Raw genomic sequence first — 16,079 nt, 5'->3', positions numbered from 1 at the left:
GCCCGGGGATGGAGCGGGATGAGGGAGAGAGGGGAGGCTGAGCGGCGGGGTGACCCCCTGCTTACTGCGGGCTCTTGGGGTAGAAGGGGAGGGTGACGTGGCTGAGATCCTGGATGTCGAAAGCGGTGGGCTCGGCCGAGATCGCCTGGCGCTTGGTCCGCTGCTCGCCCTGCAAGGTGCCGGCGCTTTGCTGCTGCGCCTGCTGCGTGGCGGGCCGGATCACCGAGCGGTACTTGTCCAGCTCGTTCTGCAGCTTCTGGATCAGTTCGTCCTTCTGGTCCAACTCCAGCTCCAGCTCGTCGATGAGCGCATCCCGCTGCCGCAGCTCCTCGATCTTCTCCTGCAGCGCGTACTGTAAATCCCGCAAAGTGCCCATGGTCCTGCCGCCGCGCTCTCCCCTCGCCGCTCCGGGCAACTTTCCCCCTCCGGGGCCGCCTCCCCTCGCTCGGGCCACCCCGGCCCCCGCCGCCCCCCTGGGCTCGGCCCGGCCCCGCGGGGCCGCCGCAGCCGGACCCCCGGCACGGCGCTCCGGAGCCGGGGTGTTGTCAGGGGCGATGTGGATCCGCCTGCGTCAGGCCGGGCTGCCGAGGGAGCCGAGACACACACACAGACACACACACACACACACCCGCGGCGGCGAGCGGCGAGGGAGGGGAGGCGGGAGGGAGGCAGGGGCGGCGGGGAGGATGCACATGCTCGCCCCGCTCCCTCCCGCCGGCCCCGCCGCGCCCCGCGCCGCCCACGCCCCGCGGGCTGCGAGCACGGAGGGATGGATGGAGGGATGGAAGGGAGGGAGGGGACCGGCCGGGAGCAGCGAGCGGTGCCTGCCCTGCCGGCCTTGTGCTGCGCTCCGAGCCGCGCACACCTCCCGTGCTGCTCCCCTCCCTCTGCTCCGCTTCTCCTTAAAGAACTTATCCCCCCTTTACTTTGCTTTTAAAGAGCCGGGTTGTGTTGTTTTCGCACAAGCCAGCGTCTGGCATGGCTCCTCCTCAAGCCTCAGCAAGCTCCGGGCTCCAAAAACCCAGATTTTCACGGGAATATCGGTCAAGTCTGTCTGCGCTTGAAAAGCCTGGAGGAGGCAGGGCATCTGGCTTTCAGAGCGCTGAGAAAAAAAAAGCCCTTAACTTAAAATCTAGGAGATTTTCTGCCTAGCCCAAATGTGAAAGCCTAAGTTTCTGCCTTACCAAACTGATCAGATTCCCCAGAGTGCAGGGTTTTCCTTCATGCACTCAGGTTTCCTGTGTAGCCTTACCTCTGCCATATAGCCCACGGGGCTGCAGCACAGAAATAACAAAATCAAACAAATGAGCCACAGTGGCCAAGCCCTCTGTGCCAAATGATTCTGGGTTCTTCCATTTACCAGGTGCTGAAGGGCCAGCAGTGCTCACCCTGAGAGCACAGCTCCAGCCTTGTCTCTCTGGAGAACACACAGGGGGCTCCAAGCTGTTTGGGGGTTCCTGATCAAACCATCCAGCCTGGAGAAGCCAGTGATGAAAGCCCCAGAGGGTAAGAACCTCACCAAAGCTTGTGCAGCACTGGGGCACTGGCACAGCTTCACACTCACAGGTTTCCAGCAGCTGTTTCTGTTCCTTCAGCAGCTGTTTCTGTTCACTCTCAAGGAGCTGGATTTGAAGAGGAAGAGGAGAATGCAGCCCTGAGTGTATTTTTTGTTTCTGTCCAGACCTCCCATGCCAGGCATGAGCTGGGAGTGCCAGACATCAGCCCCTGCTTATGGGGCTCAGCTCCTTTGGGCTTGCCCTTTTTTCCCCATCCTGTTACACACTGACTCCAGCTTCCAACCTGCAGCTGGTCTTTATTTTATAAAGTTATAAAAGAGAGCAGATGAGGAATTAGAACTGCTCCCTGCTCCACACTGTTGCTGGAAAGGGCCTGGCCTCTGCTCACAGACATGAGGCTTTGCAGGGTTTTCATGCATTTGATCCTGCGTTTTTTGAGATGCACATGGAAAAGGGGGAGAAAATTTGGGTTATGCAAAACTCTTCAGTTTTCAGTCCCCTTGATACATTTGTGCCAGGCACAAAGCAAAGTCCCCCAGTTGTTTCCACAGGTTTAAGTCCAGACAGCATTTTTTACTGTCTATTCCTCCTATTTCCATCTCACATAACTCACTGGGAACAAAAGTAGCAGATATCTGCTGAACATTTCCATTTTAAAGACAACAGGCATTAAACAGATGCATTCCTGCTGCCTACAAACTGGGAATCAGTGATAAATAAAATATTTTAACAGCATTCAGCCAACAGGCTGTAAGTTTTATTGCTTTTCTCCCTGCAGAAGTGAAATCTGCAGGAGGGAGAGGTGATACAGTTACCTGAAGCCCACCAGGCTTCAAAAGAATCACAGCCCTGCGGAAAACTGCTGCATAATTTCTCAGTGACAAGCAGTAAAATAATATGTGAGAGGGGCACAGCCCAGGACTGAGACAACAGTGCCCCAGAACAGAAAGGATCCACAGAAAACCATGAGAAATTATGGCACATAAAGCTGTCAAGGAATTTAGCTGAGTGTACCTAAAATATATATTTATCTCCAGGTAGAAAGCAGATTTTCATTAGATCCTTGGGAGTCTCAATAGAGATTTTTATGGTCCAGGTTTAGATTTGGGACCATAACCAGCAGCTGTCAAGCCCCAAGGCCAGTGTTTAAAGATGAAGCCAAAGCAGCCCAAAGGGCTTCACAAGCCAACAGCAGAGCTCTGCCATGGGGAGACAGCCTGCAATTGCCTATTCCTGGCTATCCCTGCTCTCCCAAAGAAACCAGAGCACAGAAACCACAGGGCCAGCACAGATCCTGCTGTGTGATCTCAGGGTACCACCCCACCCCAATAAAAATAAATCCTATGGTCCCATTCCTTTTGATTTAAAGCTCCCAAGAAAACAAATAAATGAATAAACAGATCTCAGACTCAACAGAGCAGCTGCTTTGTCTGCTTGATCCAGGGAATGGAAAGAAACAGCTTTAGGGAGAAGAATGGCAGGAATGCACCAACTGGCTTGGTGTTGGGTGAAGCTGCTCACAGCTAAAGGAAACCTTCAGCTATGAACTTCCCAGAGCCTTTCCCTGCTCCTTTCACTGCCAGAGTGTGCCTGGATGCCGATGCTTTTTTGGGGAAGCCAAAAAAAGAGCATCTGCAGAGATCTGCCCCCCCAGAGCACGGCACACCAGGGCTGGCTGGTGGGAATCACACAGAGCAGGGATGGTTCTCCTCTCTGCTGCACTCACAATATTTCCTCTCTGCACAGCTCCAGGGTTCTGATACCTTCTGCTCCTGAACCTTTTCAGGGATCATCTGTCACCAAATGCACCCACTCAGCTGCCATTTTTCAAGCTGAAGCTGGATTTGAACACTGCCTATCCTGCAAACACCTCCCTGGATTCCTGAGGCAAGGCTCAGGGAGCTGGCATGGTCCCTGACAGGAAAATGTCACCTTGTTCCAGCCAGCCAGGACAGAGAGGCTGGACATGCACCACTGACCACATACATAAACATCTTCCTCCTCCTGGATGTGGTGTTTGTTCCCTGCCTAATCCACTCCACTCTTTACCCAAAGGATCTGCAGGAGCAGAAAGTTGAACCAGCTGGATTTTGTGCTGGATTATCCTGCTGGTGCAGCTTTGGGGAGCTCTGTGACCTGCAGGGCTCCACACAACCAAATTCCTGCCCTTCCTGCACAGCCACAGCAACACCTTCATGATAAGAAGGAGCTACAAAAAGACAGGAACATTTCGAGGGAGGCAGCACAGCAGCTGAACCCTTGCAAAAAGCACCTGGAGGTGTGGTCACACCTGAGAGTCCCCACATCTCATCCATGGGATGCCTCCTACTATTTCAGCTTGTCCCCAAAATCCAGTCCCCAAGACAGAGCAAGGAGTGCCACCTACTGAAACACGGGCACACCCAACTCCTCCCTAAGGCACATCTGGCCATTCCTATTGCACCAAAATGCCTCTGGCAGCTCCTCCTGGGACCACAGGGCCCTACAGATTCATAGACGGCACCTGGGAACTAATTCAGCCCCCAGGGATGGGGATGAAGCTGAAATTACTCTGGCAAAGCAGCCTTGCCAAGACCACTGCAGGAATTGAACATCTGGGGAGTACTTCAGCCTCTTTTCTCTAGGAAAACAAAACCTATTTTCTCATGACACTGGATGTTCCTCCTCCCTATTTTGGTCCTTTCCAGAGCCTGTAAAACAAAACTGAAAGCCATTTGTTCCTCCCCACAAAGGGATGGAGATGTCCAGCTCTGAGCACTGTCATTCAAACCCCACTGATTCCTGCATGCTGGAAGTCAAATCAACACCTGAACTGGGTTATCCTGATGAATTTCCTTTAGGCCATCAGTTCTTTCCACGCACAGTAAGAAACATGGAGAAGTGTGAAGAGCATGCAGCCATTCCAGGAAATCCTCTCAGGATCACTCTGGGGTAGAGTGCATGAGAAGGAAAAGAAAAATACCACAAGGCTTATTAATGGAACAAAAAAATTGCTCGCTGCAGAAGAAGCCGAAGGAAAAAATAACAATGTGCTGTTCTGCAGTTGTAATGCATTTAGCTTTTTATATCACATTAGGGACACACAGAACACCAAAATGAATGTTTGTGCCATGCAAAACCCAAGGAGATATTGGGAGCATGGAATAGCAGAGGATTCTCCAGGAACACAGTGGTTTCAAGCACACGTCTCATCACATTGAAGATTTAAATTCTCCTTCGTGGGCTCTGCCTGGAAGGAGGAGATGGATGGCACAAAGCACCTCCTGTCAGTACAAGGTGAGAGATCTCCCTCCCCTCGTTGTTTTGGCAGGCTGGAGCAAAGCCAGGGCTGTGCTTCCTGCTGGGTGGGCTGCAGAGCTGAAACAACACCAGGATCACTCATCCCATTACAGCTCTACAGAAAAATGGCAGCAGAAAATTATTCTCAACAAGCCCTTCAAAAGCTTGTTCCTTCCATCAGAGCAACCAAAACCATCCCTCTGACTTCTTCTCCCCACCATCTCTGGCCACACATCTACAGAAACCTCTGCCCTCCAAAAGAGCAGGAAGGTTTTCTCCCATGACCACACAGAAAATTGGATTTTCAGCAGCTCAGCCCTCCAGCTGGGTGCACATGGTGGCTGTGTGTCCCCACAGCTCTGCAGGGTTATGGGAATGCTGTGGGAGCATTTCTCACATCCTCAGGGCCAGGCTTTCTCCAGGAAGGGCCACACACATGATCCCACTCCCTCCTGCAAGAACCAGTGCCACAATCCTTTATCCCTCCTCTCCAGACACACCTCAAGTGATTTGTTCATTTTTCCCACTGCCCAGCAAGATCACACACAGGCAGAGCTTAAACACTTCTTCCTCTGGGCTGAATTAAACCAAAAACCAGTTCTAAATGATTCAGCAGCCTTAAGGAGTCTCCTTAGGCTCAGCTTAAGCAGAAATTTCTTCTGCAAGCTGCCAAAATAAACCCTCAGTGCTCTCTGCAGTTACCACAATCAGACACTGCCCATGCCCTGCTTCCCCCAGCAGTCCCAGGGCACTGCCTGTGTAGAGCAAAAAGCAGCATTTAGACAAGGCAGGCCCTGGAAATGTAGTTTTCCATTTTCTTTCAGCCATAAGCAACCAGCAAATGAACCCAGGGACCAATTAAATGGAATGCAGGGAAGCAGATTTAGTCGTGGAGCCATGAGATCCAGGATGCAACGGAGGTGAAGTCTGTAAAAAACATCAACTCAGTTGATGTTGCTGGGAAAACAGGTTCATCCTGCTCCCACACACATCTCTGTTGGGCTGGGGGAAGCTGCAACAGTTGAAGGAAGGTGGGAGCCATGTGCTGGGTCTGGTTTCCACAGGGATGGCCAGGCCAGCTTCCTTCCTCTCATCAGGCAGAGCTGAATGCTGGGGGACAGCCTGTGCTCAGTGACCCTGGGACATTCACATTCCTCCTTGGAGTGCATCTCTTCTGCATCTTTTCCATGTGAAGTCACCCCTGGGCTCGTCTTTATCTGGGACTCCAATGAGCAACAACCACTCCCAGGGCACTCTTGGAATTACAGAAGTGTTTGGGTTCAAAGGGATCTTAAATCTCAGCTCATTTTACCCCATCCATGGGCAGGGACACCTTCCACTGTCCCAGGCTGCTCCAATCCCATCCAGCCTGGCCTTGGGCACTGCCAGGGATCCAGGGGCAGCCACAGCTGCTCTGGGCACCCTGTGCCAGTGCCTGTCCAATCCTAATTCCCAATATCCCATCCATCCCTGCCCTCTGGCACTGGGAAGCCAGTCCCCCTTGTCCCCAGTCTCTCTCCATGTTTCCGTAGCTCCTCCAGACACTGCAAGGCCACAATTTGGCCACCCCAAAGCTGCTCCTCTCCAGGTGAACAATCCCAACTCTGCCAGAGCACTGCTCTTTGTCAGGTGCTGGGGAAAAACTTGGGCTCACCAAAAAAAAGAGATTTGTTCCACCAGAGATCCACAACTCTTCTCTGTTTCATTTAAACCACAGCACGAGCACAGCTGAACTCCTCAGTTTCAGCTTTTCCCCTCTCTGACCTGCACCTCCCTCACTGCTTTAGTCACAGTGCTCTGGGTGCAAGAGGTGGAAAGCAAAACCCTCAGGAAGGTGAGAACAACAAGAAGCTCATTCTACCCCCCTCCCAAATTATATTAATGGATAGCAGCTCATTTCTCCAGCCTCATTTTGAGGCTGTTTGATGCCATTCCCTCACTTTGGGGGTTTCACAGTGACAAACCTCTCAGCAGCCCCGAGCATTTGCAATTCTGGGTGCTCCCTCTGCTCACCCCTTCAGACCCTGCAGTTTTCTTATCTCTCCTCACCAGTAATGCACCACTCACCTCCCATAATTGCCTCAGGCTGTTGGGTTGATTTATCCAGCCTTCAAAACAATTCATTTATATTTGAAATTGGATTAGAAATAAACACAAATTCCGCTCCCCCGATATGAAAATAACCAGTGTGTTACCATTATTTCATGATGCATTGAGAACAAGTGCCCTGTCTCTTTATACAATCAGTTTAATTCCCTTGCTTATTAAAAACAGTATTATTTGGCAGTTTCAGGTATTTGTAATAATAAACACAAACCACAAATTTTAAATCTGGGGTTTACATGCCTGGAAAACAGGCTGGTGTTTCTTTAAATTGCACTGAGAATTGTCTTCCTTTTCAAAAACAGATTTGTGGCAGAAATTATCCTGAAATCTTTGACCTTTGCACATCCTGAGCAACTGGAAATATTCCACAGGAGCGCCAGACTCTTATTTAGGAATCTACAGGTGTTTATGGCCACAATTCAAGCAATGCTACTGAAAACATTTCCCAAAAAGCTCTGCCCACAGGAGCTGAGCCCTGTGTTCATTTAAGGCTCAGAATCAATGGCTGCACCCCACAGAGGGCCAGGCTTGTTACAGTACCAAGGAAATATCCATGAATCAGCCAGGCACAATCTGCAAACAGGGCCTCACAAAGGTTTTACAGCGCTCCACTGACTTCTACAGCGATTTCTTATTTATGCTTGGGGGAACTCCATCAAGTTGGGCTCTCAGAGTGTGTAAAATGTTTATATTCACCGTTTTCTGTGTCAGTGTTTGCAGGGACTGATTGCTCTACTCATCAGAGCATTAGAGACCAGCACTCGCCTGATTTCCTCAGCACTGCCAACACCTCTCAGCTGAGTGCCCTGGGTGAGTCAGGGCAGAGCTTTTATTCTCTTCTTCCTTCCCTTTCTGGTGCAGATCTGCAGCCAAACCCCTGGCTGAGGTGCAGGGCTCCCTCCTGGCTGGCACTGCTCCCCCTCCTCACTCCAGTTCCATTCCCAGCTGCTTTTCCTCTCACTTTAACCCCTCTCCATGGCAGAGAATTCAAACAAGCCAGGAGGGCTCACCCATGCACCTCTTCCCCACCAGCTCCCAATCTTTGGTTTGTGTGGAAAACAGCACAATTGTCACTTCTGGGGAGTTGTGACACCAACTACTGGGGGCTTCCTCAAACCTAAAGGGAAAAATCTCTTGGAAGTGATGCTGCTGCAAAGGCAAAGTGTTCAGGGTCTGCTCCTCTGTGATTGGGAAAGATTCCCAGGCTGGTTTTGATCTTTATATGATCATAGAAAGGTTTGGATTCAAAAGGACTTTAAAGCTCATCCAGTGCCACCCCTGCCATGGCAGGGACACCTTCCACTGTCCCAGGCTGCTCCAGCCTGGCCTTGGGCACTGCCAGGGATGCAGGGGCAGCCACAGCTGCTCTGGGCACCTGTGCCAGGGCCTGCCCACCCTGCCAGGGAACAATTCCTCATTCCCAATATCCCATCCAGCCCTGCCCTCTGTCATTTTGAAGCCATTCCCCCTTGTCCTGCCACTCCATCCCTTGTCCAAAATCTCTCTCCATGTTTCCTGTAGCCCCTTCAGGCCACAGTTTGGTCACCCCAGAGCTTCTCCTGTCCAGGTGAGCCCCCCCCAGCTGTGCCAGCCTTTCCTCCCAGCAGAGCTGCTCCATCCCTCTGCCCATGCTGGTGCCTCCCCTGGGCTCTCTGCAGCAGCTCCAGGTCCCTCCTGTGGTGGCACCAGGTGATTTCTCTCCAAGAACTGTTTGTGTTGCAGCTTTATCTCCTCTGTTTTCCTTGAGCAACCTCAGGCAACAGAGTCCTTTCTCCCTTCCCAAATTTCTGCAAGCCCAGCACACAAAACCTCATGTCCAAACCCATCTCCAGAGCCCCTGGCACAAGAGGAAGGATCAAAACAAGGCACAAACCCTGCACTGTGCAGCAGGAGGACAACACATTCCAGACCCCTGAGCAGGACAGCAGACTCACAGCCTGCTTCCAACAAACTGTGGGAAATGGGTTTGGAGAGAATTTTTAAAGCCTGACAGAAGGCTTACATAGTGAGCATCTGTATGTAAACCTTGAGATAAGAAATGTTGACTCAGAAATGCTGTGGAATAGGACAGACATTGTTGAGAGAGAAATGGAGCTAAAAACAAGTTTTAAAAGGTAGCTTTGTAAAAAAACATTAGATATTTTAGAGAATTAGAATTATGAAAGATGTAGTAGGGCTAATGAGTGATTTTAGATGATTGGTTTTAAAGTATTTATAGTATGACGTGCTTAAAGTTGATAGATTAAAAACATTTATAATGTATTGTAATTAGGAATTGTTGGGTTCTGAGCGCTTCCAAACCACTCCTGCTCCTTTCCACACACACAAAAATCGCTTTGTTGTTGCTTTGCACCCACTATTTCCTTTTTTCCCTTTAGCTCCCAAGGCAGGGCTCTCAGCAGAGGGTTTGCAGCCGCTGCTTTGGGCATGACGCGGCCCCTGTGCCACCTCCGCTGCCTTACATGGCCCGCAGCTCGGGCAGGCGCAGCATTCCCCACATTCTTCCCTTTTTCCCTGCTTTTTTATCCCCGTTTCTCTCGGCAGGAGAGAGCACAAACACAAGGAGTAAGGCCGCCCTCTGCTGCCCTACACCAAACATCGACAGCATCACAAGGAAAACCCAACAAAACAGAAAAGCTACCGAGCAAGAAACATCCCCAAAGCGACCAAAACGCAATATAAAAATTAAAAAAAAAAGTCATCGCATTTAAAAAATAACAATACTACTGCTCAAGCCCAGCTTTAACACATTAATTTATTTGTTTTCTCTTCAAGGAGCTACCACAACTTTTTAATCAAAGGGGTTTTTTTTAGTTACTCAGTATAACTCCCCAAAAAGTGAACATGTGGCACCTTAAGGAGCTTATTTATATAAAAATAGGCATTTATAAACCCACAGCAATGTCTGTAGGTACCTTACAGCAATCCAACTCACAGCCTGCTTCTGCTTAATATTCATTTTGCCCAATAAACAAATATTTCGGAGCTGTAACAGCTCTGCCTGCAGACACCACATTTTGGGTGGGTTTTCTTTACCATTCCTGTGGTATGGGAAATAATACCAGATTTAAATAATATAATCTCTTGGTTCCCCCTTAAAGAGAGGCAAAAGATTGATCTGGTGTGAGCTGGAATCAATGATTTGATGCAGTAATGGACATTAAAGCATTGATTTGCATCCATTCCTGGCTCAACTCCCAACCACCCTGAGTGTGCACACAAAATTCAGGACACACAGACCCAAAACATCCCTATTGTTTAGTATTAATGATCAATCTGAAAAATGGAAGGGGTTTATTTCCTCTGTGCATGCCACATTTTTGTCTCACTTCTTTGACTTTTAAGTTATTCCATTTTCAGAAGTCTGGCTCTTTTTGCTCTCCATTTATATTCCCTTGTAAGCTCCCAGAAAAGTCAATTAAATTTAAATAGCTCACGCTAATACCACAAATATTTCACCGCAATTGCAGCTAATCCATCACCTCCCCAAAACCTCACAACAAACCCTGACTTCCCAAACTGCTCAGATCCACTGATAAAATCAAGTTTTGCAAGCAAAAACTGATTTTAAAAACCATGAGTGCAATTTCCAAGCAGAATCAGTATTGATTGGGCAGCAGAGCAGCAAATGCTGAGCATGGAGGGGTAAATTAGGGGAGAAAATCAATCCAGGAGCCTCAGTAGGATGGGGAATTTAAGTAAATATGGTTTTCTATATTTTTCTAAATATGCTTTTCTATAGGCTTCTCTATATTTTTGTAGGAGAAAATCAGGATGGGGGGTAAATAAAGTTTGTAAAAGTCAAATCAAACCCAAGCAGATTAAGTGATTCGGGAAAATAAATCAATCCTCAAATCCAGTATTCAATCCAATAAATCAATCAGGTGAAACCACCCAGTACCCAATTCTTTAGTAGTATAAAGTCCCTACCAGGAGGTGAAATTGGAAGTGGGAACCCCAAATCCAAAATAAATCCAAAATCCAGCCCATGGATGAGCTACCTCTGCTTTTCTAAAAGAAGGTAAAACTATGGATTTTACCCCCTCACTTCTCCTATTTAAAGGTTTCACCAAATCCCCCACAGCTGGAGCAGGTTTGGAGCTCTTCAGTGGAGAATTCCCCTCACCTGGGTAATTCCTTGATAAGAGGAAAAGCTCAGAGCAAACCCTTTCCCTGTCAGCTTGGGAAAAATCTCAGACATTCTTTAAACTTCCCTCTCATGAGCCCAATTCCAGCTGGGTTATTCCAATTCTTCACAGTGCAACCCTAAATAATGTTTATCATCAACCCTAGAGCAGGGGGGAAATGGGAATATTCTCTGCTTGTAACTAAATTATTTTTTTCTTTTCACCAAAAAAGCCTTTTAACATAAACTCAGGTTTTGCTGGCCACTGAATGGCAAGCGATGTGTTGGCAAAATTAAGCTTTCCTTTTGCAGAACATTATTAGGACTCATTTCATGATGCTAATGGGTTTTAAATATTATTTTTTCTTTAATTTTTCTTTCTCTTCAGCAACACACATGGAATAAAAGAAGAGACTGGCACATCACACTACTGAATCTGCAGAAACATCTTCAAGTTCTTGCGGAGAGCAGTGATTAAAGCTTTAAAAAATGTACCTGTTTCTCCCCCTGAAGGAACAGAGGGCTGCTGGAACATAAATCCACCTGAATTAGAGCACAGCTCATCTGCTGATCACTGAAACCACATGGTTTAACCCATCTCTTGGAACTGCAGCTTTAGTTTGTTTCATTTCATCTCATTCCTGTGCCTGGAAAAATCACAGCAGCCCAAAGGATGAACTTAATTGCACCTCCAGTGAGCTGCACGGGTTAATTAACATAATTACTCATTCCCAGCCTGGTCAGCTCCCTGCATTCATCTGCTGCACACCCAGGCTGAATAATTCAGGAGGTATTAATTATTTATGGCCTGGAGCTCTTTAGAAAGCAGGCAGTGCCAGGATTGGACCTGGCAGGCAAAGCCAAGCCCTGCCCAGGCTTTCCTTAAACTCCCCTCTCATCAACCCAATTCCAGCAATGGATTCTTCAGATTCTGGGTTCTTCCAGATCTTCACAGTGCAAAATAATGTTTATTATCAACCCAAGAACACGGGGGAAAGGGAATATTCTCTGCTTGTAACGAAATTCTTTATTTCTTTTCACCAGAAAAGCTTTTGAACGCGAACTCAGATTTTGGGTATCACAGCAGTGAAAATGGGATGGGGTGGCATTTAGCCACCAAAAAAAATCATGTTTTAAATCTCCCCACATCCAACACTTTATTTATCAGGGATGCCACTGGCACCAAAGGAATCTGGGGAGGGGAAAAAAAGTCACCTTTTCCTTTTGGTTCCTTGGTGGAATGTGCTGGAAAGGAGAACAGAAAAGAGGTAAACAAATACCTGGGAGGTGGTATCTGTCAAGGGCAGGGGGGGTTTATGGGAAAAAAAACAGAATAAAAATCTTATTTTACATTATATCAATGCTATAATTGATAAAATGCTCAGCATTAAGTGGGATTTTAGGAGGAGCAGCAAAAGGCTTGACAAGAACTGGAAGATGGGTGAATCCATATGAAAAATGAGGCAGCTATTGTGAACAAGGACAAATATCCAGGTGCACAAAACCCCTGGGAAAGGCTCACCCACCTCTCCACCTGCAGCTGCAGCTCAGCAGTGCCACCTCCAGTGCCCATCACCACCCCAGCTGAGCAGATTTATGCTCTAAAACCCCCAAACCACCCAGATTTTTCCTCCCCACGTGTGTTTATGCCCAAATCCTCCCCCTCTCCCCGTTCCCTCCAGCCCCAAAGAGCTGTGCCAAAATATTTCCACAGCCAACACAGGAGAGGCCTCTCCCCACCTTCCCACTGGCTTTGGGGGTTTGGCAGCCTCGCCCCAGGAACCCCTCCTGCTAAAAACCCCGGAGTGGGAACAGGGCAGCCTTTGAGCCTCCCCCAGGCGGGGCAGCTCCTGCAGGGCGCTGTGGTTTCCCACAGGGCAGCACAGCCCTCATTCCATCCCTCTGCAGAGACGTCTCTGCTCTGTGGGCCCTTCACCAGGGCACGGCGTGGGGAGGCAGAGCTGAAAGCGTTTCTTCATTCCCAGGAAAGCCAGGGGGCTCTGCAGCCTTTCCCTCCCTCTATTCCCTGGCATCGGTGTTTGGGAGCTTTTTTGAACCACTGAGGGTTGTCCCCCTGCTCAACTATGCTTTTTCCTGAGTCAGAGATGGGACAACTGAGAGGGGTTTTAAAAGCTTTTATTCCAGTTTCAGAAGGGTGAGACAATACAAATGTTATATTCACACCATCACAATCAGAAGTCAACAATTTTCTAATTACAATACGCTCTAAGCATTTTTTAGCTTATTATTTTTGCCACACTACATTGCAAATACTTTAAAACTAATCATCTAAAATTACTCCTTGGGGTTCTTACTACAATACATTTTTCATAGTTCTATTTCTCTAAAATATCTACACTTTTTTACAAAACCATCCTTTAAAACTTATTTCTTATTTCTCTCTTAACAATATCTATCTTATGCTACAACATTTCTAAGTCAGTATTTGTTATCTCAAAATTTATATGCAAATACACACTATGTGAACCTTCTATCAAACTTTAAGAGTTTTCTATAAATCTATTTCCCACAGTCCCTGCATTTTGTCAGGGTTTTACCCCAAAACATGGCTCTGTCGCTGCCTTAAGCATCAAGAATTTCCAGCCACGTGCAAGATAAAACTGAAATAATCCAAGTGTTAAAGCTGCACTTTTCTCCCAGATCTCTTTCCCTCCCAGAGCCATGGCCAGGAGGGAAGTGGCGTAAAATCCATCTCAGCCTTACTCTGAATTTCCATTAATGCTCTGACCAGACCCAACCCAGCCTTGGTTCTCCCACATGGTACCAAACCCTTTCTTTTCTTGCATCACCAACTCTTTTGAACTGAAAAATTAGGCAGAGGTTGACATTGCAAAAAAAAGCAGGAGAAATAGCCCAGGTTTGACAGTTCTTTTACCATCAGGCCAGGATTTTCAGGGCTGGTTGGTTCATGCTCCACAGAGAATCCTAAAGGCTGGAAAACCCCTCTGAGACTGAGTCCAACCATTCCCCAGCACTGCCAAGGCCACCTCTAATCCATGTCCCCAAGTGCCACATCCACAGTTTTGGAACACTCACAGAATCACAGAATCTCTGGGTTGGGTTGGAGGAGACCTCCAAGATCATCGAGTCCAATCCAGCCCCAACACCTCAGCTAAACCCTGGCACCCAGTGCCACATCCAGGCTGGTTTTAAACACATCCAGGGATGGTGACTCCACCACCTCCCCAGGCAGACCATTGCAGAAGTTGATCACCCTTTCTGTAAAAAATTTCCTCCTAATATCCAACTTATATTTCCCTTGGTGCAGGTTAAGGCTGTGTGCTTTTGTTCTGAGAAAGAGCCCAACCCCACCTGAGCAGAGCCACCTTTCAGGAGCTGTACAGAGTGATGAAGGCACCCCTGAGTCTCCTTTTCTCCAGGCTGAGCACCCCCAGCTCCCTCAGGGGTTCCTCACAGGGTTTGTGTTCCCAGCCCCTCTCCAGCCTTGTTCCCCCTCTGGACGCGCTCCAGCGTCTCAACGTCCTTCCCAAGCTGAGGGGCCAGAGCTGGACACAGCACTGCAGGTGTGGCCTCACCAGGGCCAGGTACAGGGGCACAATGACCTCCCTGCTCCTGCTGGCCACACCATTCCTGATCCAGGCCAGGAGCCCTTGGCCTTCCTGGCCACCAGGACACGCTCCCAGGGCTGTGACTGCACCACTTCCCTGGGCCCTTCCAAGGCCTGAGCGCCCTTTTGGTGAAGGAACTTTCCCTGATATCCCATCAAAATCCCCTCTGGAGCAACTTGAGGCCATTTCCTCCTCCTGTCCCTGTTCCTCAGGAGGAGAACCTGAACCCCCTGGGAGCCCCTCCCATCAGGAGGGTTGTGGAGAGCAATAAAATTCCACACAGGGCTTGATCTCACTGGGGAGATGCCAAAGCTCCAAGTCCCAAAAAACTTGCACCACTCCTCATTTCCAGCCTGATTTTCCCTGCAGTGCTCCTGAATGAGAAGCCCACTTAAAAAGACAAATCTGTGTTTAACCTGCTGGACATTTTTATTGGTTGGAGACTGTCACCGTGATATTTTCTGAAAAATCCCTTCAGCAGGATTTTTCTCCTGAGAAGCTGAGAAGCCTCAGAAAATAAATGTAAACAATAATTATCTGATTGCTTGGAATGTGATCTGGAGGTTGCTTACCAACAGGTGAATGTTTGATTGGTTCCATGTGAATTGTTTTTAATTAATGACCAATCCCAGCCCAGCTGTGTCAGACTCTGGTCAGTCACATTATTCATTCTTTTCTAGCCTTCTGTCTGGATCCTTTCTCTTTCTTTAATATAGTTTTAGTATATAATTTTCTTTTAATATAATATCATAAAAAAAAATCAGCCTTCTGAGAACTTGGAGTCAATTCTCATCTCTCACCTCATCCTGGGGACCCAAACAACAACACCACAACAACTGATGAGCACAGGAGACCAATAAATTCTCATTTCTTGGAGTGTCCAGGACTGCTTTATCAGCCTGATAACTAAAGCCACTACCTACTACTAAGGCTGGGGATGTGTATGAGTGAAAAGAGGATTTTGGAAGGCAAAACTGAGCGAGGACCTGGAGGTTTTAAAGATCAGCCAGTAATGGGATGACATTTCCTTTCTCCAGGAACATTTGTCTGTGATGAAAGCGATGCCTGAGCACATCAAACTGGGCTGTAATTATCCCATTATCCTCCCGTCGGGTCTGAAGGCCAAACTGAGATAATGTCAGTGGAAAATGCTTCTCCCACACTGGGGAATCATCCCCTCCATGGTTTCATTAGGGGAGTATCAGGCTCAAGCAGCTTTTGCTGTGAGCAGAAACAGCCTCAAACAGCATCTCAGCTTTTCCCTCAAATCCTGCTCCTTAAATCTGCCCCTTAGGATGTGGACTGGGGAGAGAAGTGCTTGGGATGGGACCAGCAGAGAGAAAAGGGCAGAGGAAACCTCCGAAGAACAACCTCATGTCCTCAGCAAGAGACTTGGGGCAATCCTGGTGTTCTCCAGGCCAAAAACCACCCCTGTACCCAGGACCAGGCAGCTCAGACTTA

At 48.3% G+C, this 16,079-nt stretch overlaps 1 protein-coding gene across 3 annotated transcripts in view; it reads right to left on the bottom strand.

Annotated features, from left to right (window-relative positions):
- The window catches only part of PRKG1 (protein kinase cGMP-dependent 1), a 368,158-nt gene that overhangs the window by 338,643 nt on the left and 13,436 nt on the right, over positions 1 to 16,079 (bottom strand). The window contains exon 1 of one of the 3 annotated variants that reach the window (XM_074544545.1): positions 66 to 1,012. The exons of the other annotated variants lie outside the window; for them this stretch is intronic. Within the exon in view, the coding sequence (XP_074400646.1) occupies positions 66 to 376 (311 nt within the window). The 5' untranslated portion in view covers positions 377 to 1,012. Of the gene's footprint in view, positions 1 to 65; positions 1,013 to 16,079 lie in introns of those variants that run through there. 3 annotated transcript variants of the gene reach the window in all.

The sequence above is a fragment of the Zonotrichia albicollis genome, chromosome 7, assembly GCF_047830755.1.
Source record: "Zonotrichia albicollis isolate bZonAlb1 chromosome 7, bZonAlb1.hap1, whole genome shotgun sequence".
NCBI lineage: Eukaryota > Metazoa > Chordata > Aves > Passeriformes > Passerellidae > Zonotrichia > Zonotrichia albicollis.
Note: the sequence above shows the minus strand (reverse complement) of the source record. Positions and strands in the feature narration are given on the sequence as shown.